We start from the raw sequence: 13,431 nt of genomic DNA on the forward strand, positions 1-13,431 counted from the left end.
CTATTAAATGATATGTTTCCCAGGTGAGGTTTTAATTAGGCAAAGATTCGGATGTATATTTGTGTTTATATTAGCGACCCGATTTAGTAAAGGCACTTTTTCATCCAGCTCCTTTTCTGTTCTTGGCGGTAGACCCCTTCAATATGACAATACAAACTTGTAGATCTTTGAAACATATGCTTGTAAACTTTCATTGTGTTCGTGCAAATTACTTAAGGAGCACAGGTTCAATAGGAGACAAGGAGCAATGAATCTCACAGGAGCCTTTGCCTGTCTGAAGGTTCTCAGGTGCATCTCACAGATCTTACCTTTCCATAGCTGCGAAGAACATATTGCAATGTCAGTCTATTCGCACAACTTCTGCTTAATTGTACCACAAGAACATGTTGTATATCTAATCTAGAATCTAAACTCTTATAAATATAAGTTGACTGGAAAATATTGAGTATTTTTAGCTTATGTTTTTCCTAGACCCCCTATTCTGTTTTTTTTATCTTCACCATAAAAACCTGAAGGATAGTGGAAATGGGTACAACAGGTCTTAAAGCCCAAATGAATTTTTCTGACTGTGAAGATACTTCCTGAGTATGTAATTTTGGCACCAAACTCTTAATCTTATCTGCAGAATACACGATTTCCTTTCCCTTTAGCACATGGGCCTGTCTGCTTCTGCTGTAATACCACACTTTTGAATATTGATTCCCACTTCATTGCTTGAGCTGAGACAGAGGGATAGAGATGCAAGTAGAAAATAAATGTAGATTTCCAAACCCAAAATAAGTGAAAACTTCCTAAGCTCCTGACAAGTGCTTTTCTCTGATTCAGGATATGTCCTTTCTCAAAATAATGAAGCAGTTGTCGCTTCTTGAAATAGCAGCCAGGCCCAGACAACTCACTGCAGGCATGCTCTTAAAAATATTTAACCCTCCCATTTCCCTGGTGTTTCAGGGAATTTCCTCACATCATCTGATGCATGCAAGATACAAATTTCATAGTCTATATTTACTATTTCATACAAATTTATGCCAGGGTTTCTCTTTATAAACTTCTTTACTTGTACTTTGCTTACAGAACAAGTCCAAACAAACTAGTTTCTAACATAAACAAGTCAATAACATTATATACAACTTATTTCGGTTGACAGAATTATATGTGAGATATTGATTCTTGTATCCTGCAGAAATGGGAAACAAAGCAGGAATTTCTAAAGACATGAGTGCTAAGTTCCATATGCAATAAATATAAATTTTAAATTATGCACGGTAGACACAAAAAAGCATTGACGCAGAGCACAGAGTCATTAATTGCTTCTGTCTTCAACACAGATGACCAAGGGGGTCTCAGTGCCCTGAACTGGAGGATCACGACTGAGGGAATGATGAACTCCCAGTCAACCCTGAAACTGTACAGGATCTGCTGCTCCAGCTGGATCCCTACAAATCTGATGGGATTCCCCCAAGAATCCTCAAAGAGCTGGCTGATGTCATCATAAAACCTCTCTTGATGATTTTTGAGCAGTCTTGAGAATATAGAGAGGTCCCAGCTGACTGGAGGCTGGTGGACGTTGTCCTGATTTTCAAGACGGGCAAGAAGGAGGACCTGGAAACGACAAGTCTGTCAGTCTCACTTCAACGCCTGGTAAAATTATGGAGAAAATTATTCTATGAAGTATTGAAAAACATCTGAAAGACAACACTGTCATTGTTGACAACCAGCACAGCTTTATGAGAGGAAAGTCCTGCTTATCAAACCTGATTTCCTTCTATGAGAAGGTAACCCACCTAGCTGATCAAGGGAAGCCAGTTGATGTAACCTTTTTTGCATTTCAGAAAAGCTTTCAATATTGTCTCTCACAGTATCCTTCTGAACAAAATGTCCAGCATACAGCTGGATAAACACATAATGCCATGGAGGCTAAGGAGTTGAGCACGGAGGGTAATAGTGAATGGGGTGACATCAGACTGGTGATCTGTCACTAGTGGGGTTACAAAGGGCTCCATCTTAGGCCCTGTGCTCTTCAGCATCTTCAGAAATGACTTGGGTGCAGGACTGGTAGGGATACTAAGCAAGTTTGCAGATGACACAAAACTCAGAGGAGCTGTTGGCTCCCTCTCTGCAGGGAGGCCCAGCTAATTAGAGGACTGGGCAATCACCAACCATATGAAGTTCAACAAGGAGAAGTGTTGGATTCTGCACCTGGGGTGGGGCAACCCTGGATGTACAGACAGGCTGAGGAATGAGATGCTGGAAAGCAGTGCTGCGGAAAAGGAGCTGGGGGTCCTGGTTGATGGCAAGTTGGATATGAGTCAGCAGTGCCCTGGCAGAGAGGAGGGCCAACCGTGTCCGGAGGGGCATCAGGCACAGCATTGCCAGCCAGTCGAGGAGGTGATTGTCCTGCTCTGCTCTGCACTGGTGCCGCCTCACCTTGAATATTGTGGCAGTTTTGGGCATCATGATATAAGAAAGATATTAAGATATTAGAGAGTGTCCAAAGGAGGGGAACGAAGATGGCGAAGGGCCTCGAGGGGAAGCCGTATGAGGAACAGCTGAGGCCACTTGGTCTGTTCACACTGGAGAAGAGGAGACTGAGGGGAGACCTCTTTGCAGTCTACAACTTCCTTGTGAGGGGAAGAGGAGAGGCAGGCACTGATCTCTGTGGTGACCAGTGACAGAATCCGAGGGAATGGCTTGAAGTTGTGTCAGGGGAGGTTTAGGTTGGATATTAGAAAGAGGTTCTTCACCCAGAGGGTGGTTGGGCACTGGAACAGGCTCCCCAGGGAAGTGGTCACAGCACCAAGCCTGACAGAGTTCAAGAAGCTTTTGGACAATGCTCTCAGGCACGTGGTGTGACTCTTGGTGATGATCCTGTGCAGGGCCAGGAGTTGGACTTGATGATCCTTGTGGATCCCTTCCAACTTGGTATATTCTGTGATTCTGTGATCTATGCTGTACCTTCCAGATAAATTTACCACAGTTACCTCAGGTAGGTCTTCAGCTTTACTGACAACAGAAAAATACAGGAAATACATAAAAGCAAGCCACAAATAGTTCACCTTTTTTTTCTGAAGATTTATTCAAATAATACAAATCACATAACAACTTAAAATAACTGCATTCCTAGCCTAGTTTTGCGTTTAGTATTTCCAGGGAAAAAAAATCTTAAATTTAAGAGAATGAAAACAATATGCCTTAAAGTTGTATCAAAAAGTAAGAACAGTGGAGCATAAAGAATTTTCAAGTTTGGATGGTTTTCTCTGAAGATTTGCTGTTCATTGGAGGCAAAGAAGTGTCTGTCCATCTTTTTGAGTAAGAAGTGTTTCCCTTCCAACTTGAAGATCCAATTTAATACACATTATAATAAATCTCTCTTCCAAAATTACTTGGATGTGCTAAAAATTAGAAAAGAAACATGGAAATATTTTGGCAATAGGAACTGTAAATCGTAAGTTTCTCCCTTCATCAAACAAAAAACAACTTCTCTATTCTTTCCAGTTTAACCCAAGGGATTTTATAGATGCCAAGCCTTATTTTACATCAATAAATCCAACAAGAGAAGGCACACATTGGGGTTCCTCATAGGTAGGCAAAGGTCTGACAGGAGGCCACATTCACTTCTAATATGTCATTCACACTTTGCGTTTCTGCTATGAGCCCTTCTATTCACTTTCAAAACAAATAGTTTCAGCCTGTCTCTGTCCTCACAGGACCTGCTTTTTCATGCTGAAATTCTGGCTTTCTTAAAATCAGCAGAAGTTTTGACACTGAATTCAATTAGGGTCATGTTTTTGCCCTAGTTTTTTGATAATTTTAGTTAATGATTTCGCTTGATCTCTGTATCCTGGCTTATACAGACCACTCAGATGAACACTTACCGTTCCTATATGTCAAATAGTTAACTATGTCCTATTTTTTTCTCCCTTTTTATCAAATCAAAGTGTTTGATTTGCTCTCTGCTAACAGAGCTAGGAATAGCATACCCTCGGTCTCCTCGTGCCCTGATTTGCAGTATATTTTATGTTACTAAGGTGTGGAATTGGATTAAAAGCTACAGCACAGTGCTCTGCAGATAAACCCGCTGCAGGTGTGAAGTTTAATAGGATTTTAATTTGGTAACAAGTGAACAAAGTGCAGAAACCTAGAATGGGATTTTCTAGATGAAAAAATGTTATTTGTGCTGAAAGAAAGCAACTGCAAGCTCTGTGATAAGGAACAAAGATCAGGCCAATGCTCTCTGAGCTGCAGTTTTATAGATTATGGCTCGCTCAAAACATCTCCGTTACTGCCACTGGTTTCATCAATTCTTAGTTCATATTATGTGTGTTTGGCTATATAGCATTTCATCTGCCACACTTCCCTCTAAGCCAGTGTGTACAAATCTTCTGTTGTCTCACTCCCCGCCCTCTACATTTTTTCATATAAACCCAATGTTTTCGTTGGGAGATGCCACCAACTTCGAATGTATTCTCTCTTCAAAATTATTAACAATTATTTTCATGCTTCAAACTATATTTAAAAATAAGATTCAGAAATGTGCTGCACTATTCAAAATAAATGGAAAAATATAGTCTCTCTGCTGAGGAGTGTAATTTATATTCAGCATGAACTAGGAAAGGAAAACCAAAAACAGATGGGGAAGGAAGAGAAAGAATTAAGGTGACAAGTAAAAAATCATGAAGTGAGCTGCTAATCCACAGACACATATTGGTGCTGCTGATAACAGGGTAAGGTTGGGAGATTCTTTTCTGATTTCTGTTTCCAGTCCTCCCTCTTGTTTTTCCAGGGTTTTATAGCACAACTAAGTGGTTAGCACTAATTTCAATGAGGTGAGGGTGGAGGTACAATGAGCAGACTGGGTTTTTTCCCCCAGCACGACAGACTGTAGAGATGGCATAGAAATGCCTTGTGGGACAAGATTAAAATGCTATGGAGGTTGGTGTTGTTGGCAGTGAATGGAGTAGAGGCTGGGAACTGACCAGTGGGTTGCGGAGAGCTGCTGAGGCTGTATGAGGTGAAGCAAAAATTATGAAACGAACCCGTGATGCACAGAGCAATATGTTAGGCAGCAGAAATGCAGTCCAGGAAACAACAGTGTGTCTGGTGGATGCTGCTAAGGCTACTGAGGCTTTAGATACCCAATAGAATGGGCTGTGGCCGAAGGGGTATTAGTCAGGAGCAGGGATGCTTGGGAGATGGTTGCTTGGGAGCATGATGATGATGGTGATCAAAAGTCACAGAACAAAAATTCTCGTGTAATGGGAATCTACTCAGAGGATCTACAGAGGTGGCCATACAAACAAAGTGGTGGGTGATGGAGATGCTTTTGGCAGCTGTGTTTTTTATCAACCTATGGAATTAGTATTGACACACAAAAAGAAGGAATCTGCAATGGTTGAGGTGGGAGCTAACACCTGTCTGAAGAACCCAAGTGGGCAGAAATGCTCACTCACTCTATCACAGACCCTGAAGCTCTTTTGAGCTGCAGTTTGAAGTTTTTCAGCTCCCTCAAAAAGTTGAACCACAACATCAACAAGCTCTTACCAGAATCTCTTTTTCATCTCACCATTATCAGCATCTTGCATGTGGACTGGTAGAATCTATCATCTGTTGGCTTCTTTAATCTCTAAACATTTTTTACACTCAATCCTTCACTGTGTCCTTTCCTCATCCATAACTTCTTTCAAGTTGTCCTACTCCTCATTTCACATTTTATACCCTTCCTCTCTTATTCTGACACCTCTCATCCCTCATTCTAATCAGCCTCGCTCTGTTCTTGCAATCAGGTATGAAACATGCAAAGCTGATAGGCATATTTATAGGCACATCACTTACACAGACCAAACCTGGGTCAAACCCTTGTCTGTGTCTTGTTCAAATACCTGCAAAAAGCATTGAAATGGCCATAGGAGGCCATACAAAAGCCCATGTGGGCAGCACAGTGAAGAGCATAGGAAGCAGGGCAGATATTGAATGAGATTTCTAGTGGTTTATTTCCTCATTTCTGATCATCAGTGATTTAGAGCTCTCCTGCTAATAGCTGGCACTCAGCTCAGTTTGGTTTTTGACTATAAGGTGGTATGACAGGGTGGGTTATTATTTTACATTTGAAAAATTACAAAATCTGTCAAACATGCCCATCACATGTATAAATCATTCTTAGTTTGTCCCCTTCGTACCTGCTTTCTCCCCTCCAACTTTTATTGCTGAGCTAGTCTTAGCATATCCTACATTTAAGAAATTAGGGTCCCCTAAGGGTTGTTATAACTAATAAAGATGTTTTTAAAACAGTCAGTTTCCACTCCTGGTCCTAGTATATGGAAACTGAATACCTCTTGGGATTAAAATAACTGTAGCAGGGTTGCCCCAAAAATGTAATTTTCTTTGTGAGTCTTGGTGCCATTAACATTTGTCCTTCACAGTTTTCTGGAAAACACAGTGTTCTCTGAGATTTAAGATAGTGTCTTAAATTTCTCTTCCATGTTACTGCATGGAAGACAAATCTGAAAACATCTGAATGTCTAATTCATCGCTTGCATTAAGCACAGAGACTTGGTCTACGTTCCCATATGTCCCTATATTTTAGCCTTGTAGAAGACTCAAAGTCTATCTTGTTTTCTACCTGTATGCCTTACTTTATGCTAGTAAGTTTGGAGCAGCGGACTGACTGCAAGGAAGTCTGGTGGAGAGAAAGGTCTCAAGGATTTAATTTTTCTGCATCTTTTGATAAAATTAACAGATAACTGGAAAGCAGACAGTGTGCTCTCGTTGCTTCCAACAGTGAGAAAAGACCACACCGTGCCCTCTCTCTTCTGATCCATAAATACATGCAGCCCATTTTGTCAGCTAGCCCACAGCCTGCTCCCAGCCCACCTGAACAGTATGGCTCTTCCTTAGACAATGCCTGGGGAATCTGATGGAATACCAGAGGTCTGCTGGAAACCTAAGGAGAGATCAGGGAACTGTGGTACTGAAGAGGTGGGTGGTGTGGAGATTACAATCCCTTGATAGGATTGTGGGATGGGTGTGAGGTGTGAAGGATGCTTTATGACTACAGTTTCCAGTGACATCGGACACAGCTCCATGAAAACCTGGATTTCATTAGTTCTACTTTACACAGATAAAAACCCCCAACCAAACACAGCCCTCCCAATTTCTCCTAATCTACCCAATTTATAACTGGGTTTTTGTCATAGTTTTCTTTTAAGTTAATGTTAATTTCACCTTGCTGACAGTGGCTGTGTTCACCAAACAACTCAGAACTCTGGAAAATATTGCTTAATCCAAAGTTATTCTGGTTCTGCATCACGAGAGCTGTCTGTGGAGCATTGGCTTGAGGCTGATCCTCTGCAAAACAGGCTGAGAGATGGTTGGGCTCATAAACACACAGAACAGGGACCTCATTTTGCTTTGCAACCAAGGAATTTCCATCTTCTTTCTCCTCCTCTATATAGGTCTGGAAAACGTGAGCCGCAAAATCAACGAGTAGCAAATTCAACAAAAGCCAGGATCCTAGTTTTAAAGAAAAACAAAGATAATTATGACAACCTTTTAATTTGCTTATCTTTATGACATGTTCTTTTTTGAAGGGCTTTGTTATAGTAATGGGCTAGATAAAGTAGCAGCACTCATTTAACAGGACTTACAAAATTACGTACTTTCAGATATCACGGCAAAAGAGGCACCAACTGGAGATTTTAAACATAAGCAAAAGCTTTTTCCCTTATTTAACTTAGTGAGGAAAGTGTATTTGTGTTCATTCACTTTCCCGTTCAAGTTTTTCCCCCACATTCACTTCTACTACAAGGCTTATCAATAACAACGTATCATTCCCATTCTTCCCTCAGACAGATAAATCATTCCACCTCTTCCCAAGCAAAACCTCCTACAGACGTTTGTATGTCTTGTATTTATGACATTAAATGGCCTACGCCTACCTTGCAGCCTGAGCCATAACTGCTAAAAGCCAAGAGAGACTCACTGAGGCCATTGACATTTGAATCATACCTTGACTGGAAGCCCTTACAGTAAAAATTAGATCTTCTTCCATGCCATAAATCTGTGTAGGAATTCATGAAGTAATTCATAACCTCTGCATCCCACAAACAAGTTTACATGGACATCAACAAGGAAGTACCACAATATATATGAACAGCCAAGGTTTATAGAGCTTTAAAAATGAAAAATTTGAAATATGTGTCTGAGAAGCTGCTGCTTCTGCTGTTCATCCTTTTGGGGATCTTTAAACTATAGCAAAGTAGGTGGAAGCACTTGTTTACCTATGGAAAGGGATTTTTATAGTTGGAGTTGAAAGTATACAGACCTGACACTAGTATTCCAAGAGTGTTTCTATCAGTGTTTCAGGTGTTTTCAACATATTCAATAAGAGTAAGCATGAAACCAAAGCTACCACTCCAGTTTTCCCTTGGGATAATACAGAGGGACACAGTTTTCAAGAGGGACTAGGTTGAAGCAGCTTGCTTGAAAAGGAAGAATGCACAGGTCACTATCCAGACCTCGTGGCTTGGAATGCCTTGAAAGGTAGACCAGTAAGGAAACAGAGGTGTGTGAGCTGACATGAAACTCTGTGAGGGAAGTATGTAGAGGCACAATTGCTGGAGAGGAGGTGGAGCTGAAGAAGCTGTAGAGGTCCCAGTATCCCTGACTGCGGCTCCACACTTGCTCTGTGCTGCCTTTCAGCAGGGGTAACTGCACAGTTCCTCCAACTGCGCTTAGGCATCACCCATGTGGAGGCTGGGCTGGGCTGGAAAAGGGTAAAGGTCAATTCTAAATTCTGAGGTGTAAGTATGTCAGTATATTATGTGTGCTGGATGTGGCAAACTCCAAGGCAAGAGATTGAGTCAGAAGTAAGTTTGGTTTTGGTTACTAGTATGTGGTTTATTTTGGGTGTGAGACACACTGCATTTGGCCACTCACACATTTCCCTAAATAATTGTGTGTCCTCAGTGTGGATGCTACATAGTTTGACTTGCAGGATGCCCACCATGCCTGCAAGAAATGCTGAGATTTAAGAAATTTCTGAAAAGCAATGACCCTGAGAACTTTTACACCAGATGGCTTGTTAACAGAACTGCTTCAGCCTGTCTGCTAAAACTCAGTATCCTAATGGAATAGAAACATGTGAAAGAAGGGACATCATTATACCAAATAACCCAACACCTTAAAGAACTGGGGTTATTAAGAAAGAGGATAATAATGACCAAATTATTGGAGCATCACAGCAAAAGATTAAAAAACATTTTTAACTCTCTCATATATGAGAATAAATTATATCTTAGTGTTATTTAAGTATAGTAGGAAGACTGTCGTAAGTGAGGTGAAAATATAAATTGTAACTACTTCAAGAAAGGCTCTGCAGAGGAAGACATGCACTTCATCTGTTGCATCCCATCCTTTGACAACTGCAGAACAAGGAGCCAATTCATGAAACTCTTCTTGCAGTGGAAGGAGGGAAGAGGATGTCATCATCATGGGGAATTTCAATAAATATTATGCTTCCAGTACAGTTCTTGGAATTAATTCCCAGCTTCCTCATTGCCAAGAATATTGCATGTAACATCAGAGAGTTTTGTGCAGAACTCCTCTGGAGATGAAGAAATGACTGATTATTTTATTATTATTGTAATGCAGCAGCTGATGGACAAGGGACCCTACTGTGCTCTGTGTTCCTTGCAGACACAGAACAAAACTCTGATCCTGCTTAAGACAGTTTATAATCTAAACATAAGGCAAAAGGTAGCAAGCAGCTTGATGCAGAAGAAGGGTGTGTTCATAGATGCACAAACACAGGCATTATTGGGGTAAGAACACTGAAGAACACATAAGGCAACAACCTTAACAATGCCCCTTTATTATGTCTTTGCAGGAAACACATGAAAGTACGGTTTTGAAGGGGCATTTCAAATAAGATAATGAGATTTTCTTTGGCTATTTATGTGAAGCCCCATCCAAAAGAAGAGTTAAAAATAGGAAGGTGCTGCTTTGAAATTCTAAATGGCGGTTCATAGAGTTTGGGATTAGATGCTTCTCACAGGAGATGGTGCATTTCTGCAGAAGGAATAATAGAGAGGAGCCTCTGAAAGGTGTGACAAATTACAAGAAAGGCAGTTAGGGTAGAGACTGAACTGATTTAAGACATGGTTGTATCACTTCAAATCACTTCAAGTGAACATGACTGCACAGTTCCTTCACTTCTCCTGCCTTGCACTGGTGTGTTATGGATTTGATGTTTGACAGCTCAGAGCCCTAAAACAGAGAGAAAACTAAGCCAGCTAAAGGAGTGACTATTTTCAGTCAATTTAACACCTTCAATAGGTGTGCTGCTGGCTAGGCAAACATTCAGGTCAGTGTAAGGCATAAGGAAAAAGAGCATTTGGAAGGAGCTGTTGTCAGATGACCTAACTGCCTTTTTGGCAAGTAGTTATCACAGTGACCTACTCTGGTAGAGCAGCTCTTTCTGTAATATATAGAAAGAACTTGAAGGACTTGGAGCTATCACTTGAGAGACCTGGAATGTTTATGGTTTTGGGATATTAGTGACCCCAGCTCTCCATCACACCCTTCTGTTGCGGTGTGCAGCTCTGGTATGGAGAGAGAGCAGAGGCTCTCACTTCAGGCTGCTGTTCTTCATTTCCCCACAGACAAACTATGACTTCTGCCAAAAGAGGGAGTCCTGCCCTTCCTGCCATCTCCAGCTGCATGGTCCTACTCTCCTCCCTTCTGCTAATCCTAGAGTTTTGCTCAGACAACTGGTCTCGTTAAAAACTAATAATTTAATTTCCCTGACCTGTCTATAGCTACATCACCAGGAGAATGGGGATTGAAGGAAGTGAGTAGAAAGAAGGGATGACTTTATTAAGTAGCATGAATTTACGTCAGTTAAAATCATGGAGTCACAGAAACAGAGAATAGTTTGGGTTGTAAGGGATCTTAAAGACCATCTGGTGCCAACCCCTCTGCCACACACCTTTCACTGGATCAGGTTGCTCAAACCCCCATCCAGCCTGGTCTTGAACTTCTGGGGTGGAGTATCCACAGCTTCTCTGGGCAATCTGTTCCACTGCCTGACCACCCTAACAGTAAAGAATTTCTTCCTAATATCTAATTTAATATTACCCTCCGTTTAAAGCCAATCCCCATTGTCCTGTCACTACATGCCCTTATGAAAAGGCCCTCTCCAGCTTTCTTGTCAACCCCTTTAGGTACTTTTAGATCTATTGCCTCTGTTATCTCAGGTCAGAAAGGGGCATATGAAATGAGACTCACAAAGATTCTACTTACCAAAACTGTCTGTCCTGTTGATGGTCAGAATCTTGCCTACAGTGCTCAGTAGGAGGTTCCATTTCAACATAAAATCTGATGCCTGCTTTTTAAATGTCTCTTTACTCCTGCTTGGCTGTAGATAAAGAAAATAATTGGTTTATGATAAAGTAGATTAAAAGAATTCCTTACTGTGTGGCAGACTGTACAAACTGGGAAATAGTTTCAGGTTTTTCAGGTTTTTTCAAGGTGGAAAAAGCAACAAATATTTTTTTCTGTTAGAATCCTAAAATAGCTGAGGTTGAAAGAGATCTTTGGATATTACCTAATCTGATCTCTTGTCCAAAGCATGGCCAGCTTAGTTCAGGACTTGTCCAATCAAATTCTAAATATCTCCTGAATAAAGATTCCACAGCCTTTCCAGGCAATCTCTTCCTATGCTTAATTACTCTCATAGTACATTTTTTTTCCTTTCTATTGCCTTATAACTGTGAAACCCCAGGAAAAGTCCTGCTCTTTCTTCTCTATACCATCCCATGCGGTAGCTGAGGGTTCTGTGAGATGAATGCACCACAGAACTGCAAAGTATCTTTCTTAATTTAAAAAGGGAAAAAAAGTCAAATAAGTACAGTTTACTTTGTTTCTTCAGAAAGGGAAAAAAATTACCCCAACTCTAAGTGTCACCCAGACCCAAGTTAACTGGCCTGGCAACCAACCCAATGCAGCATACAAGCTACTACTAATTCTGAATCAGGGAAGGAAGAGGGATGGTAGAATGGGTAATCTATCAAAAGGTACATATGTGAGGATGTTCATATTTGAATGTTTCACAAGAGCTAGAGATTTTGTACTAGAAGTTGTCACTCTCCTACTACCTGCTAAAAGCCAACAGTTTAGTGAATCAAGGATTTCAGGATTAGGAAGGGTTCTTTTCATTTTTAATAACATATTACTTTTGAATTTTGGTTTATTAGCAACTGCAATAATATGTGTCTATGAAATGAGAGCAGATACTGAAACCACTTAAGTGGATATATGTGCAGAAATATGCTTGTAGTTGTTTGCACAGATGGAATTTTTGTATGCCAATTAATTTTCCATTTTCTGCAGCATGCATAAATTCTATCTATGCAAATCTGCAGTCTGTTCAGGCTGCTAGTGTGCAATGTAGCTCCTGCAGACTAGTGACAGTCAGCATGTAGCAAGATAAATGATGTGATCACTCTTTCTTTACTGAAATTATTAATTTTATACCTTAATGACAAAAGTCTGAAGATCTGAAGAGAAACAACTCAGGAGATCTCGAATATCTGTGGAAGATGTCAGCAAAGAAATTAAGTTTTTCAAACCTGTGAAATATAGAAGAGAGATCATTACATGAAGTGATTGGCTTGCCTTTTGGTTTGTTTCTGCACTTTTTAGCTTTCTTTTTCTTTTATCTTTTCCTTAAAATAGATTAAGACATCTGTTTCTAGCATTTTGATTAATATATAGTACCCTACTTGGACATGAACGTGAATTCTGACTGATTTCAATTTCCACCATAACTCCACTGACCTAGTCATCATGGCAAAGGTGACAAGAAAAAGCACTTCTAATGAAAAAGCTGGAATTTGGTTATAGGTAATACTAACATATGCATCTGAGACTTTTTGTGGTTGAGAAAAAAAAAGTAGTCTTGGTTCATCTCTTGAAGGGAGAAAACAATTTTAAAACAATAACATTAAGTGCAGAATATTCTATAGGCCAACAGAATTACAGATAATGTTGCCACATATCAGTGCAGCTGATCCCTCAAAAGATTGGAACCTACCACCTAATGCCAAAAGGGAAAGTGCATCTCTCTGAGTTTATATCCTTCTAACTGAGATATCTTCTTTCAAGAAATCACATGTATAGAGTCTGTGAAACCTTGCTTATTATAAATAACAGTTTGCAAAAGCAATGAAAACAGAGAATGCAATAAATCCACCTTGGAAAGAGTAAGATCATGATAATGTAATGGAAAAATGTAATAAGAGTGTTCTGTGCAGTGGTTTTGATTTTAACATGTATACAAATATTATTGAAATGGTTCTGCTGATTGCTCTGTGAAGAAGGCAAATTATTATTCCTGCTGAAAGCAGTCACAGAAAGTCTGTGGCATATCCCTTGTCA

General features: G+C 40.3%; 1 protein-coding gene across 3 annotated transcripts in view; it reads right to left on the minus strand.

Moving 5' to 3' along the window:
• Nucleotides 1–3,036: 3,036 nt before the first annotated feature.
• Nucleotides 3,037–13,431, minus strand: part of RFX8 (regulatory factor X8) — a 34,009-nt gene continuing 23,614 nt past the window's right edge. Inside the window, exons 11-14 of one of the 3 annotated variants that reach the window (XM_051806949.1) lie at nt 12,529–12,623; nt 11,296–11,410; nt 7,219–7,506; nt 3,037–3,389 (exon numbers count right to left, since the gene is read on the minus strand). In XM_051806949.1, the coding sequence (XP_051662909.1) occupies nt 3,343–3,389; nt 7,219–7,506; nt 11,296–11,410; nt 12,529–12,623 (545 nt within the window). In that variant the 3' untranslated portion in view covers nt 3,037–3,342. Of the gene's footprint in view, nt 3,390–3,413; nt 7,507–11,295; nt 11,411–12,528; nt 12,624–13,431 lie in introns of those variants that run through there. The other 2 variants (XM_051806947.1, XM_051806946.1) reach the window with 2 other exon arrangements.

Source organism: Manacus candei, unplaced genomic scaffold (assembly GCF_025592945.1).
Source record: "Manacus candei isolate 608988 ecotype Guabito, Panama unplaced genomic scaffold, ASM2559294v1 h1tg000069l, whole genome shotgun sequence".
NCBI lineage: Eukaryota > Metazoa > Chordata > Aves > Passeriformes > Pipridae > Manacus > Manacus candei.